Raw genomic sequence first — 22,657 nt, forward strand, 5'->3', positions numbered from 1 at the left:
CCGTCTCTATATGTTGCCAGCTTGGACTTCCCAAGCGCTTAGTACAGTGCTCTGCATGCAGTAAGCACTCAATAAATACGATTGAAATGAATGAATGAAGGTGAGCCGATAGCCAGCTGGAGGGCCGGGGCAATCGAGCGTAGGGACCGTCTCTATATGTTGCCAGCTTGGACTTCCCAAGCGCTTGGTACAGTGCTCTGCACGCAGTAAGCGCTCAATAAATACGATTGAATGAATGAATGAATGAAGGTGAGCCAGTAGCCAGCCGGAGGGCAGTGCCAATCGAGCAGAGGGACCGTCTCTATATGTTGCCAGCTTGGACTTCCCAAGCGCTTAGTACAGTGCTCTGCACACAGTAAGCGCTCAATAAATACAATTGAATGAATGAATGAATGAAGGTGAGCCGATAGCCAGCTGGAGGGCCGGGGTAATCGAACAGAGGGACCATCTCCATATGTTGCCAACTTGGACTTCCCAAGCGCTTAGTACAGTGCTCTGCACGCAGTAAGCGCTCAATAAGTACGATTGAATGAATGAATGAATGAATGAATGAAGGTGAGCCGGTAGCCAGCCGGAGGGCCGGGGCAATCGAGTGGAGGGACCATCTCTATATGTTGCCAACTTGGACTTCCCAAGTGCTTAGTACAGTGCTCTGCACACAGTAAGCGCTCAATAAATACGATTGAATGAATGAATGAGCGGGCCCGGACAGTCGGTTTGGGCGGCAGTGGGGGAAGCACGGTAGGTTTGGAGAAAGTTCGGAGGATAAGGGGGCGGGGGGTTCGTTCATTCATCCAATCGTATTTATTGAGCACTTACTGTGTGCAGAGCACTGGACTGAGCACTTGGGAAGTACAAGTCAGCAACAGATAGCGACGGTCCTTACCCAACCGCGGGCTCATGGTCTAGAAGGGGGAGACAGAGAACAAAACAAAACATATTAACAAAATAAAATAAATAGAATAAATATGCACAAATAAAATAAATAAATAAGCATTCATTCATTCAATCGTATTTATTGAGCGCTTATTGTGTGCAGAGCACTGGACTAAGCGCTTGGGAAGTACAAGTCGGCAACATATAGAGGCGGTCCCTACCCGACAGCGGGCTCACAGTCTAGAAGGGGGAGGCATACAGCAAAACAAAATAAATAGAATAAGTATGTACAAATAAAATAAATAGATATTCATTCATTCAATCGTATCTTTTGAGTGCTTACTGTGTGCAGAGCACTGGACTAAGTGCTTGGGAAGTACAAGTTGGCAAAATATAGAGATGGTCCCTACCCAACAGTGGGCTCTCTGGGGAAGACAGAGAACAAAACCAAACATATTAACAAAATAAAATAGAATGAATATGAACAAATAAAATAAATAAATGAATAGAGTAATAAATCCGTACAAACATATATACATATATACAGGTGCTGTGGGGAGGGGAAGGAGGTAAGTCGGGGCGGATGGGGAGGGGGAGGAGTAGGGACAAGAGACGCTGGGGGACTATGATCTGGGCAGCGACGTCTAGTATAGGGTGAAGGTGGGGAGGAGCTGGAGGCTGACGGATTGATTCATTCATTCAATCGTATTTATTGAGCGCTTACTGTGTGCAGAGCACTGGACTAAGTGCTTGGGAAGTCCAAGTGGGCAACATGTAGAGACGGTCCCTACCCAACAGTGGGCTCACAGTCTAGAAGGGGGAGACAGAGAACAAAACCAAACATATTAACAAAATAAAATAAATAGAATAGATATGTACAAGTAAAATAAATAGAGTAATAAATCTGTACAAACATATATACATCTATACAGGTGCTGTGGGGAGGGGAAGGAGGTAAGGTGGGGGGAATGGGGAGGGGGAGAGGAAGGAGGGGGCTCAGTGTGGGAAGGCCTCCTGGAGGAGGTGAGCACTCAGTAGGGCCTTGAAGGGAGGAAGAGAGCTAGCTGGGCGGATGGGCAGAGGGATTGGGGGCATTCCGGGCCAGGGAGAGGACGTGGGCCGGGGGTCGACTTAGGGACAGGCGAGAACTAGGCCTAATGGTGAGGAGATTAGCGGCGGAGGAGCTTAGGGTGCGGGCTGGGCTGGAGAAGGAGAGAAGGGAGGGGAGGTAGGAGGGGGCGAGGGGATGGACAGCCTGGAAGCCTGGGGTGAGGAGGGTGAGGCGGATTCACGCCGTGTTGTGACGAGAGCTCCCGATGCCCCGTGGCCTCTCTGCCCGCTAGTCGGACATGATGTCCCACCTGGTGAAGATCCCCGGGATCATCATCGCGGCCACCGCCGTCCGGGCCAAGGCCACCCGCATCGCCATCCAGTGTCGCAGCTGCCGCAATACGATCACCAACATCGCCGTGCGGCCCGGCCTCGAGGGCTACGCCCTCCCCAGGAAGTGCAACACGTGAGGCGCACGGGGGGCGCGGGAGGAGGGGGACATGGGAGGGGGTGAGCGGCCTGGCGGGCCAGCCTGCCTCCCCCTGCCCAGGCTGGGCGCCCCGCCAGGGGCGGGGGGTACGCCGGCGCTGGGGTGACTTCCGGGGCCCGGTTCCCATAGAGACGCGGCGGGTCGCCCCAAGTGTCCCCTGGACCCCTACTTCATCATGCCGGACAAATGCAAGTGCGTAGATTTCCAGACCCTGAAGCTGCAGGAGTCGCCGGACGCCGTGCCCCACGGCGAGATGCCCCGCCACATGCAGCTCTACTGCGACAGGTGACGGCCCGGAGGGCGGGGGGGGTGTAGCCACCGGCTCCTCCTTCGTTCCTCTGCTTTTTCTCCCTCCCGTTCCAGTGCCCTCTCTTCCCACCCCCTCCAGTGCCCCGTGTCCAGCCTGACCCGCTCTCCCTTGGCCCAGGTACCTTTGCGACAAGGTGGTCCCCGGGAACCGCGTCACCATCATGGGCATCTACTCCATCAAGAAGTTCGGCCTGTCTGCCTCCTCCAAAGGCCGAGACCGCGTGGGCGTGGGCATCCGCAGCTCCTACGTCCGGGTCTTGGGGATCCAGGTGGACACCGACGGCTCGGGTGAGGCCCCTCCCAGAAGGCCTCAGGAAGGCCTGAGTTGCCAACTTGTTGCCGCCTTGTACTTCCCAAGCGCTTAGTACAGTGCTCTGCACACAGTAAGCGCTCAATAAATACGATTGATTGATTGATTGAAAGGAGGTGGGGAGAAGGGCCACTGACTGGCCAGTCTGGGGCCCAGGCTGGTCCGGCACCACGCTGCTGCCCAGTAGGCATCAGATGGGATTTGGGTACCTCTGGGATCCCCCTCTCACCCCGTTTTGTGAGTTTGCTTCTAAGGAGCGGGCGGCTCGGTTTCCCCCAAGTGGCTTTTTGGCAGTCACACTTGGGGTTTCTGGAACTAAACTTCCCATCCACCCATAAGGCCGCCTCCCGAACACGGGACTTGGGGAATCCCGGGCAAGACGGCCTCAGCTCTGCCTCCCATTCCCTGGAATGGCGATTAGCAGAGCGTCAGGGTTTGGGTGATTCCGGGGCCGATCCCCTCTGTGGCCGGAGATCCCTGTCGGGAGCGGCGTGGCACTTTGGCGGATCCTGGGTCGGGCAGAAGTGCCAGGGCCGGGGACCCGGGCCGGGGGGCTCACCCCATTCCTGCCTCCCGCACTGTGCAGGCCGTAGCTTCGTGGGCACAGTGACCCCTCAGGAGGAGGAGGATTTCCGCCAGCTGGCAGCCCTGCCCGACGTCTACGAGACCATCTCCAGGAGCATCGCGCCCTCCATCTTCGGCGGCACCGACATGAAGAAGGCCATCGCTTGCCTCCTCTTCGGAGGCTCCCGCAAGAGGTCATTGTCGGGGGCCGATCGATGGGCCGGGGGCGGGGGGGCCTGATGGCTTCTCACTCAATTTAGGGGAGCCCGTGTCCAGGACTCTGGGGCTTGTGGGGAGCCACGGGCTGGGGAGGGATGCAGGAACTGGAGCCCCAGTAGTTTACTTTCTTTTCCCCCCCTTCCTCAACAGTTCATCCTTTTTTTTTTTTTTTCTTTGCTCTGCACCGTAAAAGGGATTTTAGAAATTCAGGAAACATCCTCCTTTGTCTTGCCATAGTTTCAAATTCAGAAATGTGGGTAGTCCAGTCGAAACAGGCAGCTTTGAAGGAGACTGTGAGCCCTCTGTTGGGTAGGGACCGTCTCTCTATGTTGCCAACTTGGACTTCCCAAGCGCTTAGTTCCAGTGCTCTGCACACAGTAAGCGCTCAATAAATACAATTGATTGATTGATTGACAGGGCTTGGGGTCGGCCGGCGGCTGAGGCAGAACGGGCCCCCGTGTCCGGCAGGCAGTGCTGCCCTGGGAGTTGCCACTTGTCCCTTCCTCCTCTGCCTCCGCTTCAGGGTCTGGACCCCGGCTCTGGCCTCGGGGCTCCCCTTCGGCTCGGTGACCAGCTGCTTAGAGGTGCTTAATTTGGGGACAGTTGTATGGAGACCCCTCCCACCGCACCGGGCCTTTGTCCTCAGGGGGCTTCTGACCCTGTGAGACCTTCCCTTCTGCGTCCCCCTGACTCGCTCCCTTTCTTCATCCAGCCCCACAGCACTTTCATTCAGTCATTCATTCATTCAGTCATGTTTATTCACTCATTCAATCATATTTATTGAGCTCTTACTGTGTGCAGAACACTGGACTAAGCGCTTGGGAAGTCCAAGTTGGCAACATCTAGAGACGGTCCCGACCCAACAGCGGGCTCACAGTCTAGAAGGGGGAGACAGACAAAAAAAAAACCATAAAAACAAAATAAAATTATGTCTATTGAGCACTTAACTGGGTGCAGAACACTCTACTAAGCGCTTGGGAAGTCCAAGTTGGCAACATCTAGAGACGGTCCCGACCCAACAGCGGGCTCACAGTCTAGAAGGGGGAGACAGACAACAAAACAAAACATATTAACAAAATAAAATTAAGTTTATTGAGCGCTTAACTGGGTACAGAACACTCTACTAAGCGCTTGGGAAGTCCAGGTTGGCAACATCTAGAGACGGTCCCGACCCAACAGCGGGCTCACAGTCTAGAAGGGGGAGACAGACAACAAAACAAAACCTAATAACAAAATAAAATAAAGTTTATTGAGTGCTTAACTGGGTGCAGAGCACTGTACTAAGCGCTTGGATATTACAATTCGGCAGCAGATAGAGACAATCCCTCCCCAACAGCGGGCTCACAGTCCACGTCTGTCATGTCTTCATTTTTATTAACAGCCGTCTCTCCCCCTCGACTGTAAATTCGTTGTGGGCAGGGAATGCTTTTGTTATTGTTGTATCGTGCCCTTCCAAACGCTCAGTACGGTGCTCTGCGCATAGTAAGCGCTCAATAAATGCGAATGAATGAATGACCCTGTTCCTCGTGTCTCCGCAGGCTCCCTGACGGGCTGACCCGCCGTGGGGACATTAACTTGCTGATGCTGGGAGACCCGGGCACAGCCAAGTCTCAGCTGCTCAAGTTTGTCGAGAGATGTTCTCCCATCGGGGTACGTTCTTCCCTTCTCCCCGACACCGCGGACCGCTCCTGCCTGTTTCCCTCTTTTTCCTGTCGCGTTTCACCTCTCCGGGGCCAGGGGAGGAGAGAGGGGGAGAAAGTACAACGCGAAACAGGGACTGTGGCCATCCCGATTGTCTTTGCACTTAGTGCGGAGCCTGGCAGAAAACTGGCACTAAAAAACTACCATAGTTTATGGCTGTTATCATTATTAAGTCCTGCCAGCTGCCGAACGGAGAGATAATAATAATTGTCGTATTTGTTAAGCACTTCCTGTGTGCCAGGCGAAGGTCTAAGCGCTGAGGTGGATACAGGCAAATCGGGTTGGACACAGTCCCGGTCCGACATGGAGCTCCCAATCTTAATCCCCATTTTGCAGATGAGGTAACTGAGGCCCAGAGCAGTGAAGCGACTTGCCCAAGGTCGCGCAGCAGATCCGTGGCAGAGGCCTGGTGGCACCATCCCTGGATTTGTTCATTCAGTCATTTATTGAGCGCTTACTGTGTGCAGAGCATTCATTCATTCGTTTGTGTTTATTGAGCGCTTACTGTGTGCAGAGCATTCATTCATTCATTTGTGTTTACTGAGCGCTTACTGTGTGCAGAGCACTGTACTAAGCGCATGGGAAGTACAAGTTGGCACCATGTAGCCAGGCTTCAGCAGCGTGGCTCAGTGGAAAGAGCCCGGGCTTTGGAGTCAGAGGTCATGGGTTCAAATTCCGGCTCCACCAACTGTCAGCTGTGTGACTTTGGGCAAATCACTTCACTTCTCTGGGCCTCAGTTTCCTCATCTGTAAAATGGGGATTAAGACTGTGAGCCCCCCACGGGACAACCTGATCACCTTGTAAACTCCCCAGCGCTTAGAACAGTGCTTTGCACATAGTAAGCACTTAATAAATGCCATCATTATTATTGTTATTATATGGCCACGCTTCAGCAGCGTGGCTCAGTGGAAAGAGCACAGGCTTTGGAGTCAGAGGTCATGGGTTCAAATCCCGGCTCCGCCAATTGCCAGTTGTGTGACTTTGGGCAAGTCACTTAACTTCTCTGGGCCTCAGTTACCTCATCTGTAAAATGGGGATTAAAACTGTGAGCCCCCCCGTGGGACAACTTGATCACCTTGTAGCCTCCCCAGCGCTTAGAACAGTGCTTTGCACATAGTAAGCACTTAATAAATGCCATCATTATTATTGTTATTATATGGCCACGCTTCAGCAGCGTGGCTCAGTGGAAAGAGCACAGGCTTTGGAGTCAGAGGTCATGGGTTCAAATCCCGGCTCCGCCAATTGCCAGTTGTGTGACTTTGGGCAAGTCACTTAACTTCTCTGGGCCTCAGTTACCTCATCTGTAAAATGGGGATTAAAACTGTGAGCCCCCCGTGGGACAACTTGATCACCTTGTAGCCTCCCCAGCGCTTAGAACAGTGCTTTGCACATAGTAAGCACTTAATAAATGCCATCATTATTATTGTTATTATATGGCCACGCTTCAGCAGCGTGGCTCAGTGGAAAGAGCACAGGCTTTGGAGTCAGAGGTCATGGGTTCAAATCCCGGCTCCGCCAATTGCCAGTTGTGTGACTTTGGGCAAGTCACTTAACTTCTCTGGGCCTCAGTTACCTCATCTGTAAAATGGGGATTAAAACTGTGAGCCCCCCGTGGGGCAACTTGATCACCTTGTAGCCTCCCCAGCGCTTAGAACAGTGCTTTGCACATAGTAAGCGCTTAATAAATGCCATCATTATTATTGTTATTATATGGCCACGCTTCAGCAGCGTGGCTCAGTGGAAAGAGCACAGGCTTTGGAGTCAGAGGTCATGGGTTCAAATCCCGGCTCCGCCAATTGCCAGTTGTGTGACTTTGGGCAAGTCACTTAACTTCTCTGGGCCTCAGTTACCTCATCTGTAAAATGGGGATTAAAACTGTGAGCCCCCCGTGGGACAACTTGATCACCTTGTAGCCTCCCCAGCACTTAGAACAGTGCTTTGCACATAGTAAGCGCTTAATAAATGCCATTATTATTGTGAGAAGCAGCATGGCTCAGTGGAAAGAGCCCGGGCTTTGGAGTCAGAGGTCGTGGGTTCAAATCTGGGCTCTGCCAAGTGTCAACTGTGTGACTTTGGGCAAGTCACTTAACTTCTCTGGGCCTCAGTTCCCTCATCTGTAAAATGGGGATGAAGATGGTGAGCCCCCCGGGGGACACCCTGATCACCTTGTAACCTCCCCAGTGCTTAGAACAGTGCTTTGTACATAGTAAGCGCTAAAAAATGCCATTATTATTATTACCACCCCTGGATTCATTCATTCAATCATATTTATTGAGTGCTTACTGTGTGCAGAGCATTCGTTCATTCAATCGTGTTTATTGAGCGCTTACTGTGAGTAGAGCACTGTACTAAGCACATGGGAAGTGCAAGTCGGCAACATATAGAGTTCCAGACTGTGAGCCCACTGTGGGGTAGGGACTGTCTCTATATGTTGCCAACTTGGACTTCCCAAGCGCTTAGTCCAGTGCTCTGCACACAGTAAGCGCTCAATAAATACGATTGATTGATTGATATAATCAGAGATATAGAGATGGTCTCTACCCAACAATGGGCTGTCAGTCTAGAAGGGGGAGACAGACAACAAAACAGAACAGGAAGACAGGTGTCAGTACCGTCAGAATAAATAGAATTATAGCTGTATTCACTAAGCACTCGGGAAAGTACAATTCAGCAATAAAGAGACAATTCCTGCCCACACTGGGCTTACCGAGTGACAGTGGGCAGGCCCTTAGTTTCATGAAATCATTGGTGGTGGAGAGGTCTTCTCAATCAATCAATCGTATTTATTGAGCGCTTACTGTGTGCAGAGCACTGTACTAAGCGCTTGGGAAGTCCAAGTTGGCAACATATAGAGACGGTCCCTACCCAACAGTGGGCTCACAGTCTAGAAGACTCCTTTCACCGAAGGTGGAAGCTTAGCGAAGTCTCAGTCGGGAAAGGGCTCTGGGCTCCAGGCTCTTTGGAGGAAAAATTTCACAGAAATGCAAACTAGAATCGGTGACCCTTCGCTCTCGTGCTTGGATTTGTACCCTTGGGAGCCCGAGGTCACAGGTTCTAATCTTGGCTCCGCCACGTGTCTGCTGTGTGCCCTTGGGCAAGTCACTTGACTTCTCTGAGCCTCCGTTCCCTCATCTGTAAAATGGGGCTGAAGACTGTGAGCCCCACGTGGGACAACCTGATCACCTTGTATCCCCCCTCAGCGCTTAGAACAGTGCTTTGCACATAGTGAGCGCTTAATAAATGCCATCATTACTATCATAAATGCCATCATTACTTTTAGACTGTGAGCCCACTGTCGGGTAGGGACTGTCTCTATATGTTGCCAATTTGTACTTCCCAAGCGCTTAGTACAGTGTTCTGCACATAGTAAGCGCTCAATAAATACAATTGATGATGATTACCCTTTAGTCGCCCCACGGCACTTAAGTCCATACCCACAATTTAGCGTAATGTTTCTCCGTCTAGACCGTAAGCTCTCTGTGGGCAGGAAATGCGTCTGCTGTATTGTTTCATTGTGTTCTCATTCATTCAGTCGTATTTATTGAGCGCTTACTGTGTACTAAGGGCTTGGGAAGTCCAAGTTGGCAACATATAGAGACGGGCCCTACCCAACGGCGGGCTCACAGTCCAGGAGCCCAAACGCTTAGTACAGTGCTGTGCACACAGTAAGTGCTCAATAAATACTGCAGATTGATTGATCCCGGTGAACTAAGCGCTTGGGAAGTCCAAGTTGGCAACATATAGAGACGGGCCCTACCCAACGGCGGGCTCACAGTCTAGAAGCCCAAACGCTTAGTACAGTGCTGCGCACACAGTAAGTGCTCAATAAATACTGCAGATTGATTGATCCCGGTGAACTAAGCGCTTGGGAAGTACAAGTTGGCAACATATAGAGACGGGCCCTACCCAACGGCGGGCTCACAGTCTAGAAGCCCAAACGCTTAGTACAGTGCTGTGCACACAGTAAGTGCTCAATAAATACTGCAGATTGATTGATCCCGGTGAACTAAGCGCTTGGGAAGTACAAGTTGGCAACATATAGAGACGGGCCCTACCCAACGGCGGGCTCACAGTCTAGGAGCCCAAACGCTTAGTACAGTGCTGTGCACACAGTAAGTGCTCAATAAATACTGCAGATTGATTGATCCCGGTGAATTCCCGGCCTCACCCGGGCCAGGGGAAGGGGGGGAATTGATCCATCCTCACTGTGTCTCTGAGCCTGCCCGGAGTGAGCTCAGCAGAGGGGTTTGGATGGAGGCCAGAAAGCTCCCCGTGGGTCCTTGGTCACCTCTCACTGACTACTGGCCATCTTGTCCTCCTCCTCCTCTTCCTCCCGTGTCCGGCTGTCGCAGGTGTACACCTCGGGGAAAGGTAGCAGCGCAGCGGGGCTGACGGCGTCCGTGATGAGAGATCCCGCGTCCCGGAATTTCATCATGGAGGGGGGGGCCATGGTCCTGGCGGACGGAGGCGTCGTCTGCATCGACGAGTTCGACAAGGTGAGGCCCGGCGTGATGGAGGGGTCGCCGTAGGGGTGGCGGGACCTCCTGAGGCCTGCCCAGACGGGGAGGCGGACCAGCCGGGGACCAGGTGGGGGAGAGGGGCAGGACAGTTGTACCCCAGAGGGCCCTTTTGTGGTGTTGTGGCTTTTAATGGTATTTGTTAGCGCTTAGTACAGTGCTCTGCACACAGTAAGCGCTCAATAAATACGACCGATGATGATGTTAGGCGCTTACTGTGTACCAGGCACTGGGATAGGTTTAAGCTAATCGGGTTGGACACGGCCCGTGTCCCACATGGGGCTCACAGTCTTCATCCCCATTTTACAGCTGGGGTAACAAGCCCAGAGAAGCGAAATGACTTGCCCCGGGTCATCCAGCAGACAAGTGGCGAAGCCGGAATTAGAGGTTTAATTTTTCTGGAAAAGGACAGGAAAGAAAGGGAGGCATGAAGAGGGAGGAGCAGGTGGCGAGTTAGGGGAGAAAGAGGGGCTCCTGGAATTCCTCTTCCTTCTCTAGGAAGACTTTGGCTGGAAGAGGAAGCAATGCCACCCAAATCCCATCTGGGATCTCTACTTTGTATTTTGTGTTTGCCTGCGGCTTGAAATCCTTGGCACGATTATATCCTCGTCAGCGTCTCCTTCGTGGAGGGCCCCTGTGGGACATGGCATGGCCCTCTTCTAGTTCCTTGTGGTCTGGGATGGGCTAGACTAGACACAGCACCTGCCTGCCGAGGAACAGGATTGCCTAGTGGGTACAGCACAGGCTTGGGAGTCAGAAGGACCTGGGTTCTAATCCCGGCCCCTCTACTTGTCTGCTGTGTGACCTTGAGAAAGTCACTTCGCTTCTCTGGGCCTCAGTAAAATGAGCATTAGGACGGTAGCCTCGTGTGGGACGTGGACTGTGTCCAACCTGATGATCTTGTATCTGTCCCAGCGCTTAGAACAGTGTTTGGCGCGTAGGAAGCACTTCATCATCAATCGTATTTATTGAGAGCTTACTGTGTGCAGAGCACTGTACTAAGCGCTTGGGAAGTACAAGTTGGAGCACTTCACAAGTACCATTAAAAAAAAAAGAAAGACACCGGCCTGAGGATCAGGAGATCTGGGCGCTAATCCCAGCTCTGCCATTTGACTGCTGGGTGATTTTGGGCAAGTCCATTTACGCTCCTGTGGGCAGGGAATATGTCTGCCAACTCTTGTAGTCTCTCAGGTGCTTAGTAATAATAATAATGATGGCATTTATTAAGTGTGTACTATGTGCAAAGCACCGTTCTAAGCGCTGGGGAGGTTACAAGGAGATCAGGTTGTCCCTCGGGGGGCCCACAGTCTTAATCGCCATTTTACAGATGGGGGAGCTGAGGCCCAGAGAAGTGAAGTGACTTGCCCAAAGTCACACAGCTGACAATTGGCAGAGCTAGCATTCGAACCCATGACCCCCGACTCCAAAGCCCGGGCTCTTTCCACTGAGCCACGCTGCTTCTCTAATACGATGCTCTGCGCACAGTAAGCACTCAATAAATCCATCGATTAATTGATTGACCTCAATTCTCTATGCCTCAATTTCCTCACCTGTAATATAATAATAATAATAATAATAATGATAGCATTTATTAAGCGCTTACTATGTGCAAAGCGCTGTTCTAAGCAGTGGGGAGTTTACAAGGTGATCAAGTTGTCCCATGGTCTTTATCCCCATTTTTACAGATGAGGGAACTGAGGCAAAGAGAACTGAAGTGACTTGCCCAAAGTCACCCAGCTGTCCAGTGGCGGAGCTGGGATTTGAACCCATGACCTCCGACTCCAAAGCCGGGGCTCTTTCCACTGAGCCACGCTGCTTCTCTGGGCCGTCATTTTACAGACGAGATAACTGAGGCCCAGAGAAGTGAAGTGATATGGGGATCAAATACCTATTCTCCCCTCGTGTTCAAAGTCCAATGAGGGGCAAGGGACTCTGTCCGATCTGATCATCTGGAATCTACCCCAGTGCTTCATAAGTGCTTAACTGATGCCATCATTCAACCGGTGGTATTTATTGAACGCTTACTGTGAGCAGTCCAGTGCAGGCATCGTTAGTAGTATCGCTGTTATCATATTATGAACTCAACAAACGGCTCCACAGCCGTGACTGCAATAGCCTTTTTACAAATAGATAAGAATAATAAATAATGATGGCATTTATTAAGTGCTTACTGTGTGCAGAGCACTGTTCTAAGCGCTGATGGTCGGACTCATCGCAGGTCCGGGCTGAGCCGGGCAGTAGGGAGAGGGGATGCCAGGCGGGCGCTCTGGGCCATGGCACGGATGCCCTGGTCGGGACGGGGGCCCTGGGGCTGGCGTGAACGAGAGCCCCATTTCCCGCCCCGCTTCCCCCCGGACAGATGCGGGAGGATGACCGGGTGGCCATCCACGAAGCCATGGAGCAGCAGACCATCTCCATCGCCAAGGTGATTGCCCTGCCCCTCCTCTGTGTCCCGCCTCCCTCCCTCAATGCCGGGTTGATTCCCGTACCCCCTCCTGTGCCCCGCCTCCCGCCCTCATTGCCGAGGTGATTCCCCTCCCCATCCTAATGCTAATAATAATAACGACTGTACTTCAAGCGCTTACTATGTGGCAAGCACCCTTCTAAACGCTGGGGTAGATAAAAGGTAATCAGGTTGTCCCACGTGGGGCTCACCATCTTAGCCCTCATTTTACAGGCGAGATCACTGAGGCCCAGAGAGGTGAAGTGACTTGCCCAGAGTCACACAGCTGACAAGTGGCGGAGCTGGGGTTAGAACCCACGACCTGATTCCCAAGCCCGGGCTCTTGCTGCTATGCCACGCTGCTTCTCACGCTGTCCTCTCTGCCCCCCTGCCCCTCCTCTGTACCCTCTGACCACCCCGGGCTGCTCCCTCGCCGCCACCGCCTCCCCCGTTGCGGGGGCCAAGGCGGGGTGAGACCCTCCCGGGCAGGCCGGGCAGCCCGTGCCCACGGTGCCAGGAGGCGCTGAGCGGGATCTGGGTCTCCCCCCGCCCCAGGCCGGCATCACGACCACCCTGAACTCCCGCTGCTCGGTGCTGGCCGCCGCCAACTCGGTGTTCGGGCGCTGGGACGAGACCAAAGGCGAAGAGAACATCGACTTCATGCCCACCATCCTGTCGCGGTTCGACATGATCTTCATCGTCAAGGACGAGCACAACGAAGAGCGAGACATGGTACGGTGGGACCACCCCTGCTGTAAGAGGGGGCTCCTCTTTCTCTCTAACCTCCCTTTTTTCACCTCAGAGCACTGCCCTGCTTTATACGGTGCTCTTAGTCCAGTGCTCTGCGCACAGTAAGCGCTCAATAAATACGATTGATTGATGGATTGATTGCCCTGGACTTTCTCCTGAGGTGACAAGGTGAAGCAGCGTGGCCCAGTGGATAGAGCGTGGGCCTGGCAGACAGGAGGACCTGGGTTCTAATCCCGGGTCTGCCACTTGATGGTGATGATGGTATTTGTTAAGCGCTTACTATGTGCCAAGCACTGTTCTAAGCACTGGGGAAAATACACGGTAATCAGGTTGTCCCCCGTGGGGCTCACAGTCTTCCTCCCCCTTTTACAGATGAGGTGACTGAGGCCCAGAGAAGTGACTTGCCCGAAGTCACACAGCTGACAAGCGTCGGAGCCGGAATTAGAACCCACAACCTCTGACTCCCAAGCCCGGGCTCTTTCCACTGAGCCACGCTTGTCCGCTGGGTGACCTGGGGCAAGTGACTTCACTTCTCTGGGCCTCACTTAGCTCGTCTGTAAAATGGGGATGAAAACTGTGGGCCCTGTGGGAGACAGGGACGGGGTCCAACCTGATCAACCTGTATTGACCCCAGCGCTTAGTACAGTGTCTGGCACATAGAAAGTGCTTAACAGATGCCATTTAAAAAAAAAAATGGTGCCACCCCCAGCCGTAGCCCGGGGCGGCAAGGTTTGGGAGCGGTGGCAGCCGTGCCACTTGGATGGCAGCGATGGCTCGTGGGAATCTCCCGCCCACTTCCGCCCACTCCCGCTGGGAAGAGAGAGCAGCTCCCAGATGGAGTCACTGTGGGGTTCGGGGATCCTGAACAGAGCCCGGATAGCGGGGTGCCCCTCAAAACCTCCGGTTGGCCAGTGGGAGATCAGTCAGTCCATCAATCAGTGGTATTTACTGAGTGCTTACTATGTGCAGAGCACTGTACTAAGCGCCTGGGAGAGTACAGTGCTCTGCACACAGTAAGCGCTCAATAAATACGATTGAATGAATGAATGAAGTAGCAGGCACGTTCCCGGCACGTAACGAGCTTACGGTTCAGAGCGGGGACTGTACGCTCTAGACTGTAAGCTCGTTGTGGGCAGGGAATGCGTCTGTTACAGTGTTCTGTTGTAGTCTCCCAAGCACGTTGTACAGTGCTCTGTGCACGGCGGCTGCTCAGTAAACCGACTGAGACGGATATTAAAATGAATAAATAAGTAATTTGTAATCGGTCAAACTGATTCTCCTGTCCATCCAACGTGCTCCTGTATATATGTATATATGGTTGGACATATTTATTACTCTATTTATTTTACTTGTACATAGCTATCCTATTTATTTTATTTTGTTGGTATGTTTGGTTTTGTTCTCTGTCTCCCCCTTTTAGACTGCGAGCCCACTGTTGGGTCGGGACTGTCTCTATGAGTTGCCAATTTGTACTTCCCAAGCGCTTAGTCCAGTGCTCTGCACATAGTAAGCGCTCAATAAATACGATTGATGATGATGATGATGGTGCTCCCAGCTGGCAGTCTGTCTCTGTTCATTGGCACCTCCAGCTTGGAGCAGGGGAGAGCAAGGGGATAATAATAATAATAATGGCATTTATTAAGCGCTTACTATGTGCAAAGCACTGTTTTAAGCGCTAAGTAAGTAATCAATCAATCAATCGTATTTATTGAGCGCTTACTATGTGCAGAGCACTGTACTAAGCGCTTGGGAAGTACAAATTGGCATCACATAGAGACAGTCCCTACCCAGCAGTGGGCTCACAGTCTAAAAGGGGGAGACAGAGAACAGAACCAAACATACCAACAAAATAAAATAAGTAGGATAGAAATGTGCAAGTAAAATAAATAAATAAATAGAGTAATAAATATGTACAACCATATATACATATATACAGGTGCTGTGGGGAAGGGAAGGAGGTAAGTAAGGCTCATCTGATGGTCATTGATGGGTTCTGGGGCGCGGGGGTGGGGAATTTTGAGTACATTCGGGGACCAAAGAAAGGGTTTTGGCGGGAGAGATGGGGTGTTGGGGGGGACACCTCCGTCCCGAGCTGCCTGTGGGTGTCCCCCCCCCGCAGACCCTGGCCAAGCACGTGATCACCCTGCACGTGAGTGCCCAGACGCAGACGGAGGCCGTGGAGGGCGAGGTGGACTTGAGCAAGCTGAAGAAGTTCATCGCCTACTGCCGCCTGTGAGTCTCCCCCGAGGAGCCGGGGGCACCTCCTCGCATCCTTCGCCGTGCGCCCGCCGGGGGGGAAAGCTCTCGGTCACCAGAACTTTGGCTCTGGGGGCTTTTTGGGCACTGAGGGCCGCCTCGCCAGAATCGTCCCGCCGGCCCCGTGGCCGGGAAAGAGGCCGGAGCGACCAGTTCACGGATTGGATCGGGATCGGGGAGGGATTTTCCGAGCCTCACGGCCCCCCTGGTTGTCGTCCTCGTGTTCCCCCGGCACAGGAAGTGCGGCCCCCGGCTCTCGGCCGAGGCGGCGGAGAAGCTGAAGAACCGCTACATCCTGATGCGCAGCGGGGCCCGACAGCACGAGCGTGACAGTGACCGCCGGTCCAGCATCCCCATCACCGTCAGGTGAGCGGCGGGCACGGGGTGGCACGGGGCACCTCGGAGTCCCGGGGGGGTGGCCCCCTTCGCCGCCGCTCCGGCATCCCCATCTCCGTGTGCTGAGCGGCGGGCACAGGGCAGCCACCTTGGCCACCGCCTTTCCAGCCTCCCCATCACCATGCGGTAAGCGCTGGGTAAGAATAATAATGCTAATGATGGCCTTTGCTAAGCGCTTACTGTGTGCCAAGCACTGATCTGAGCGCTGATGCAAGACGGGGCTAGAAGCCAGGAACAGAACACGGGCATCTTGGCAGAATGTGACTGCTTCATAATAATAATGATGGGATTTATTAAGCACCTGCTATGTGCAGAGCACTGTTCTAAGCGCTGTGGAGGTTACAGGGTGATCAGGTTGTCCCACGGGGGGCTCACAGTCTTCATCCCCATTTGACAGATGGGATAACTGAGGCCCAGAGAAGTGAAGTGACTTGCCCAAAGTCACACACCTGGCAATTGGCAGAGCCGGGATTCGAACCCATGGCCTCTGACTCCAAAACCCAGGCTCTTTCTGGGCTGCTTCCAGGGAAGCAGCGTGGCTCCGTGGAAAGAGCCCGGGCTTTGGAGTCAGAGGTCATGGGTTCGAATTTCGACTCCACCACATGTCTGCTGTGTGACCTTGGGCAAGTCACGTCAAATGGGGATGAAGACTGTGAGCCCCTCGTGGGCCAACCTGATCACCTTGTATCCCCCCCCAGCGCTTAGAACAGTGCTTTGCACATAGTAAGCGCTTAATAAATGCCATCATTATTATTATTATTATTATTATTATTATTATTTCCACTGAACCCCGCTGCTTCTCTCCTTCATGGTGCTGGCTCCTCCCCTTCCCCATTCTTCCCTCTTTAGTCTGTGCCTCTGTCTCTCCTTCTCAGTGGGCCTCTCAGGTTTTCCGAGTCCTGAGCATTCCCTTACCTTCCAACCTCAGGGATGACCCGTGTTTCTCCCCAGAGCCTGGCTCAGCTTGACCGGCCCAGTTCCACAGGCTGGACTCAGCTGTGGCCTTTCTTCTCCCCACCCCTCCTCTCTGCCAGAGCCAGGCTCATGATGACAAGTTTGGAAGAACCTCGGGGGATTGGGCTCTAAGTTCCCCAAGGAGGAAGTTGAGAAGCTGGTCTCAGGACCATTCCCTTTCCCTCAACACAGGGGCAAATGGGACAAGGGCACAGTATCCCCACCCATCCTCCTGTCTCCCCACCCCTCTTCCTCCAGTTTCTCGCCCTTAATACCACCCATCCTCCCATCTCTCCACCCCTCTTTCTCCAGTTTCTCACCCTTAATAATACCACCCATCCTCCCATCTCCCCACCCTTCTTCCTCCAGTTTCTCTCCCTTAATACCACCCATCCTCCCATCTCCCCACCCCTCTTCCTCCAGTTTCTCGCACTTAATAATACCACCCATCCTCTCATCTCCCCACCCCTCTTCCTCCAGTTTCTCGCCCTTAATAATACCACCCATCCTCCCATCTCCCCACCCCTCTTCCTCCAGTTTCTCGCCCTTAATAATACCACCCATCCTCCCATCTCTCCACCCTTCTTCCTCCAGTTTCTCTCCCTTAATACCACCCATCCTCCCATCTCCCCACCCTTCTTCCTCCATCATCATCATCAAACGCATTTATTGAGCGCTTACTATGTGCAGAGCACTGTACTAAGCGCTTGGGAAGTACAAATTGGCAACATATAGAGACGGTCCCTACCCAACAGTGGGCTCACAGTCTAAAAGGGGGAAACAGAGAACAAAAACAAACATACTAACAAAATAAAATAAATAGAATAGATATGCACAAATAAATTAATTAAATAAATAAATTTATTTATTATAATGAATATTATAATATATATATAATTATGTATATGATTATAGTAATAATTTATTACTATTATAATAAATAACACCATCCATCCTCCCATCTCCCCACCCCCCTTCCTCCAGTCTCTCTCCCTTAATAATAATAATAATGGTATTTGCTAGGTGCTTACTAGGTGCCAAGCACTTTTTTTTTCTGGTTTTTTTGATGGCATTACTATGTGCCAAGCACCGTTCTAAGCACTGGGGTAGATTCAAGGTAATCAGGTTGTCCCACACGGGGCTCACAGTCTTCATCCCCGTTTTACAGATGAGGTCACTGAGGCCCAGAGGAGTGAAGTGACTTGCCCCAAACTGACAAGGGGGCGGAGCCGGGATTAGAACCCACGACCTCTTGACTCCCAAGCCCGGGCTGTTTCTGTTAAGCCTCTCTCTCTCTCCCTCCCATCCCTTTGGTTCCAGGCAGCTGGAAGCCATCGTGCGCATCGCCGAATCCCTCAGCAAGATGAGGCTGCAGCCCTTCGCCACCGAGGCGGACGTGGAGGAAGCGCTGAGGCTGTTCCAGGTGTCCACGCTGGACGCCGCCATGTCGGGGACCCTCTCGGGTAAGGGAGGACTTGGGCTACGCCTTCCCTGGCTCTAGGTCGCTCTCCCCTCCCACCTCCCCCCTGTCTGGGCGGACCAGGCCCCGGCACGTGCCCACCCAACCCATCCCCTGCCCTCAGAGTGGCCCTGGCACTGTGTCTGACAGCATAGAGAAGCAGCGTGGCTCGGTGGAAAGAGCCCGGGCTTTGGAGTCCGAGGTCATGGGTTCAAACCCCGGCTCCGCCGCTTGTCAGCTGTGTGACTTTGGGCAAGTCATTTCTCTGAACCTCAGTGACCTCATCTGTCAAATGGGGATTAAGACTGTGAGCCCCACATAGGACAACCTGATCACCTTGTAACCTCCCCAGCGCTTAGAACAGTGCTTTGCATATAGTAAGCGCTTAACAAATGCCGTCATTATTATTGTTATTATTATTTTCCATGCCTCAGTTCCCTCATCTGTAAAAGAGGGATGAAGACGGTGAGCCCCCTGTGGGACAACCTCATCACCTTGTCACCTCTCCAGCGCTTAGAACAGTGCTTTGCACATAGTTAGCGCTTATCATCATCATCATCATCAATCGTATTTATTGAGCGCCTACTGTGTGCAGAGCACTGTACTAAGCGCTTGGGAAGTACAAGTTGGCAACATACAGAGACAGTCCCTACCCAACAGTGGGCTCACAGTCTAAAAATTATTAAATGCCATTATTATGATTATTATTATGGGGCACCCTCCGTCTCCTCTTCCCGAGAAGCAGCATGGCCTATTTGAAAGAGCCTGCCCTGGTAGTCAAAGGACCTGGGTTCTAATCCTGGGTCCGCCACATTCCCGCCATGTGTCTGTGGGCGAGTCACTTCACTTCTCGGCGCTTCAGATTGAGTGGGGGTTCAATCCCCGTTCTCCCTCCTATTTGGACTGCGAGCCCTCTGTGGGACTTGATGACCTTCAATGTACCCCAGCGTTACTCCAGTGCACGTAGTAAGCGCTCACCAAAAACCTTAATGAGGAGGCTGGGGTTCGGCGATGGGGGTGGGCTAATGGGCTCCGGGGCTCGGTCAGAGGGTCCGCTTCCCGACGAATCCGGCACCATCCGGCAGGGGTGGAGGGCTTCACCACGCAAGAGGACCAGGAGATGCTGTCCCGGATTGAGAAGCAGCTGAAGCGCCGCTTTGCCATTGGCTCCCAGGTGTCAGAGCACAGCATCGTCCAGGATTTCACCAAGCAGGTGCGGGGCGGAAGCGGGGGCCTGGGGAGGCGGGCCGCAGGAAGGAGTGGCGCCCCGAGGGCCCCGGACCAAGCTCCCAGCCTTGCTGCTCTGTTATCTTTCCTGCCCTCACTATCCTGGGGAGAGTCTGCAGAACTGGTTCTCTCTACTCTCCCCTTCCTCTTGGGTTTCCCTCCTCTCACCCCTTCTCCCCATTCTTCCCTGTCCTCAGATTCCCCTCTGCTCTCCACTTCCCCTCAGGTTCCCTTCTGCTGTCCCCTCATGCTTCCCTCTGCTCTCCCCTTCTCCTCAGGTTCTCCTCTGCTCTCCCCTTTGGACTCCCCTCTGCTCTCCCCTTCCCCTCAGGCTCCCCTCTGCTCTCCCCTGTCCCCTAGGACTGACTCCCCTCTGCTCTCCCCTGTCCCCTAGGACTCCCCTCTGCTCTCCCCTGTCCCCTAGGACTCCCCTCTGCTCTCCCCTGTCCCCTAGGACTCTCCTCTGCTCTCCTCTCCTCTGCTCTCCCCTGTCCCCTAGGACTGACTCCCCTCTGCTCTCTCCTGTCCCTTAGGACTCCCCCTGCTCTCCTCTTCCCCTCAGGCTCCCTTCTGCTGTCCCCTCATGTTTCCCTCTGCTCTCCCCTTTGGACTCCTCTCTGCTCTCCCCTGTCCCCTAGGACTCCCCTCTGCTCTCCCCTGTCCATTAGGACTCCCCTCTGCTCTCCTCTTCCCCTCAGGCTCCCTTCTGCTGTCCCCTCATGTTTCCCTCTGCTCTCCCCTTTGGACTCCCCTCTGCTCTCCCCTGTCCCCTAGAACTGACTCCCCTCTGCTCTCCCCTGTCCCCTAGGACTGACTCCCCTCTGCTCTCCCCTGTCCCCTAGGACTGACTCCCCTCTGCTCTCCCCTGTCTCTTAGGACTCCCCTCTGCTCTCCTCTTCCCCTCAGGCTCCCCTCTGCTCTCCTCTTCCCCTCAGGCTCCCTTCTGCTGTCCCCTCATGTTTCCCTCTGCTCTCCCCTTTGGACTCCCCTCTGCTCTCCCCTGTCCCCTAAGACTGACTCCCCTCTGCTCTCCCCTTCCCCTCAGGCTTCCGTCTGCTCTCCCCTGTCCCCTCAGGGCTCCCGCCTGCTCTCCCCTGTCCGCTAGGGTCTGGTCCCCCTCTGCTCTCCCCTTCTCCTCAGGTTCCCCTCTGCTCTCCCCTTTGGACTCCCCTCTGCTCTCCTCTTCCCCTCAGTCTCCCCTCTTCTCTCCCCTTCCCCTCAGGCTTCCGTCTGCTCTCCCCTGTCCCCTTAGGGCTCCCGCCTGCTCTCCCCTGTCCCCTAGGGTCTGGTCCCCTCTGCTCTCCCCTTCTCCTCAGGTTCCCCTCTGCTCTCCCCTTTGGACTCCCCTCTGCTCTCCCCTTCCCCTCAGATTCCCCTCTGCTCTCCCCTTTGGACTCTGCTCTCCCCTGTCCCCTAGGGCTCCCGTTTGCTCTTCCCCTTGGAACCCCCTTTACTCTCCCCTTCCCCTCAGGTTCCCCTCTGCTCTCCCCTTTGGACTCTCCTCTGCTCTCCCCTGTCCCCTAGGGCTCCCGTTTGCTCTCCCCTGTCCCCTGGGCTCCCCTCTGCTCTCTCCTTCCCCTCCAACTCCCCTCTGCTCTCCTCTGTCCCCTAGAACTCCCCTCTGCTCTCCCCTGTCCCCTAGGGCTCCCCTCCACTCTCTTCTTTCCCTCAGGTTCCCTTCCACTCTCCCCTCACGCTTCCCTCGGGTCTCCCCTTCCCGTCATCGCCGGCTCCGGGGCTTTTTGTGTCGGGAGGGTGGCTTGGGGTTGAGAAGAAAGGGAGACATTGGGGCGGGGTGCTATCCTGAGGTACCCCCTACAACCCACTTAGATCCCTTTGGGCAAGAAGAGGAGGTAGGGGGTGAGGGAGGATGGGGCTTCCCGAGATGTGCCCCTCTCGCCCCCCGCAGAAATACCCCGAGCACGCCATCCACAAGGTCCTGCAGCTCATGATGCGAAGGGGGGAGATCCAGCACCGGATGCAGCGGAAGGTCCTCTACCGTCTCAAGTGACCTCTGACCCCTGCCCGCCCGCCCGCCCGCTTGCCCAAGCTGGCCGCTTCCCTCCCGCTAAGGTCGCCGCTCCCGGCCCGGTCTCCTGGGTCCCGATATTGTTGGGGGTCTCCCCACAGCCCCCCGGCCCCGCCACCAAGGACAAGGGACCCCTCTTCGGAGAAGGGCCGGGCGCTGCTACCGCTTCCTCTCAGCCACCCGCCCGGTCTGGCCTTGCCTTTGCGGCTATCTCACACATTTGTTACGTTAATAAATTGTTTTTTGGAGCCCCCCGACTCCCTGTGCCTTTTCTAGACTGTGAGCCCACTGTTGGGTAGGGACCGTCTCCATATGTCGCCAATTTGTACTTCCCAAGCGCTTAGTACGGTGCTCTGCACACAGTGAGCGCTCAATAAATACGATTGATTGATTGACCTCGTCACACGCGGGGACGTGGACTCGCTCCCGGAAGATTGGAGAAAAGTCGGCTCGTGTCCGGGGGCCCTGGGCAGCATGGGTCAGTGGAAAGAGCCCGGGCTTGGGAGGCAGAAGTTGTGGGTTCTAATCCCGGCTCCGCCACTTGTCAGCTGGGTGACTTTGGGCACTTCTCTGGGCCTCAGTTACCTTATCTGTAAAATGGGGATGAAGACTGTGAGCCCCAAGTGGGACAACCTGATCACCTTGTATCTACCCCAGTGCTTAGAACGGTGCATGGCACATAGTGCTTAACAAATACCCTTATTATTACGATGATGATGGTGATTATTGTCTCATTTGTTATCTCATCTGTAAAATGGGGATGAAGGCTGTGAGCCCCAAGTGGGACAACCTGATCACGTTGTATCTACCCCAGTGCTTAGAACAGTGCATGGCACATAGTAAGCACTTAACAAATACCATTATTATTATTATGATTATTATTATTGTCTCATTCGTTTCCTCATCTGTAAAATGGGGATGAAATCTGTGATCCCCAAGTGGGACAACCTGATCACCTTGTATCTGCCCCAGCACTTAGAACGGTGCATGGCACATAGTAAGCGCTTAGCAAATACCCTTATTATTATTACAATGATAATGATGATTATTGTCTCATTCGTTACCTCATCTGTTAAATGGGGATGAAGACTGTGAGCTCCAAGTGG

General features: G+C 53.7%; 1 protein-coding gene across 3 annotated transcripts in view; it reads left to right on the plus strand.

Moving 5' to 3' along the window:
• The window catches only part of MCM5 (minichromosome maintenance complex component 5), a 35,576-nt gene extending 14,043 nt beyond the window's left edge, over positions 1-21,533 (plus strand). For all 3 annotated transcript variants that reach the window (XM_038756549.1, XM_038756550.1, XM_038756551.1), the window contains exons 5-17: positions 2,220-2,392; positions 2,546-2,701; positions 2,844-3,013; positions 3,622-3,793; positions 5,357-5,468; positions 9,873-10,016; positions 12,397-12,462; positions 13,036-13,212; positions 15,350-15,462; positions 15,724-15,852; positions 18,157-18,299; positions 19,381-19,508; positions 21,432-21,533. In XM_038756549.1, coding sequence (XP_038612477.1) covers positions 2,220-2,392; positions 2,546-2,701; positions 2,844-3,013; positions 3,622-3,793; positions 5,357-5,468; positions 9,873-10,016; positions 12,397-12,462; positions 13,036-13,212; positions 15,350-15,462; positions 15,724-15,852; positions 18,157-18,299; positions 19,381-19,508; positions 21,432-21,533 — 1,785 coding nt within the window. The remainder of the gene's footprint in view (positions 1-2,219; positions 2,393-2,545; positions 2,702-2,843; positions 3,014-3,621; positions 3,794-5,356; positions 5,469-9,872; positions 10,017-12,396; positions 12,463-13,035; positions 13,213-15,349; positions 15,463-15,723; positions 15,853-18,156; positions 18,300-19,380; positions 19,509-21,431) is intronic.
• Positions 21,534-22,657: the final 1,124 nt, after the last annotated feature.

The sequence above is a fragment of the Tachyglossus aculeatus genome, chromosome 14 (genome assembly GCF_015852505.1).
Source record: "Tachyglossus aculeatus isolate mTacAcu1 chromosome 14, mTacAcu1.pri, whole genome shotgun sequence".
NCBI classification, from domain to species: Eukaryota; Metazoa; Chordata; class Mammalia; order Monotremata; family Tachyglossidae; genus Tachyglossus; species Tachyglossus aculeatus.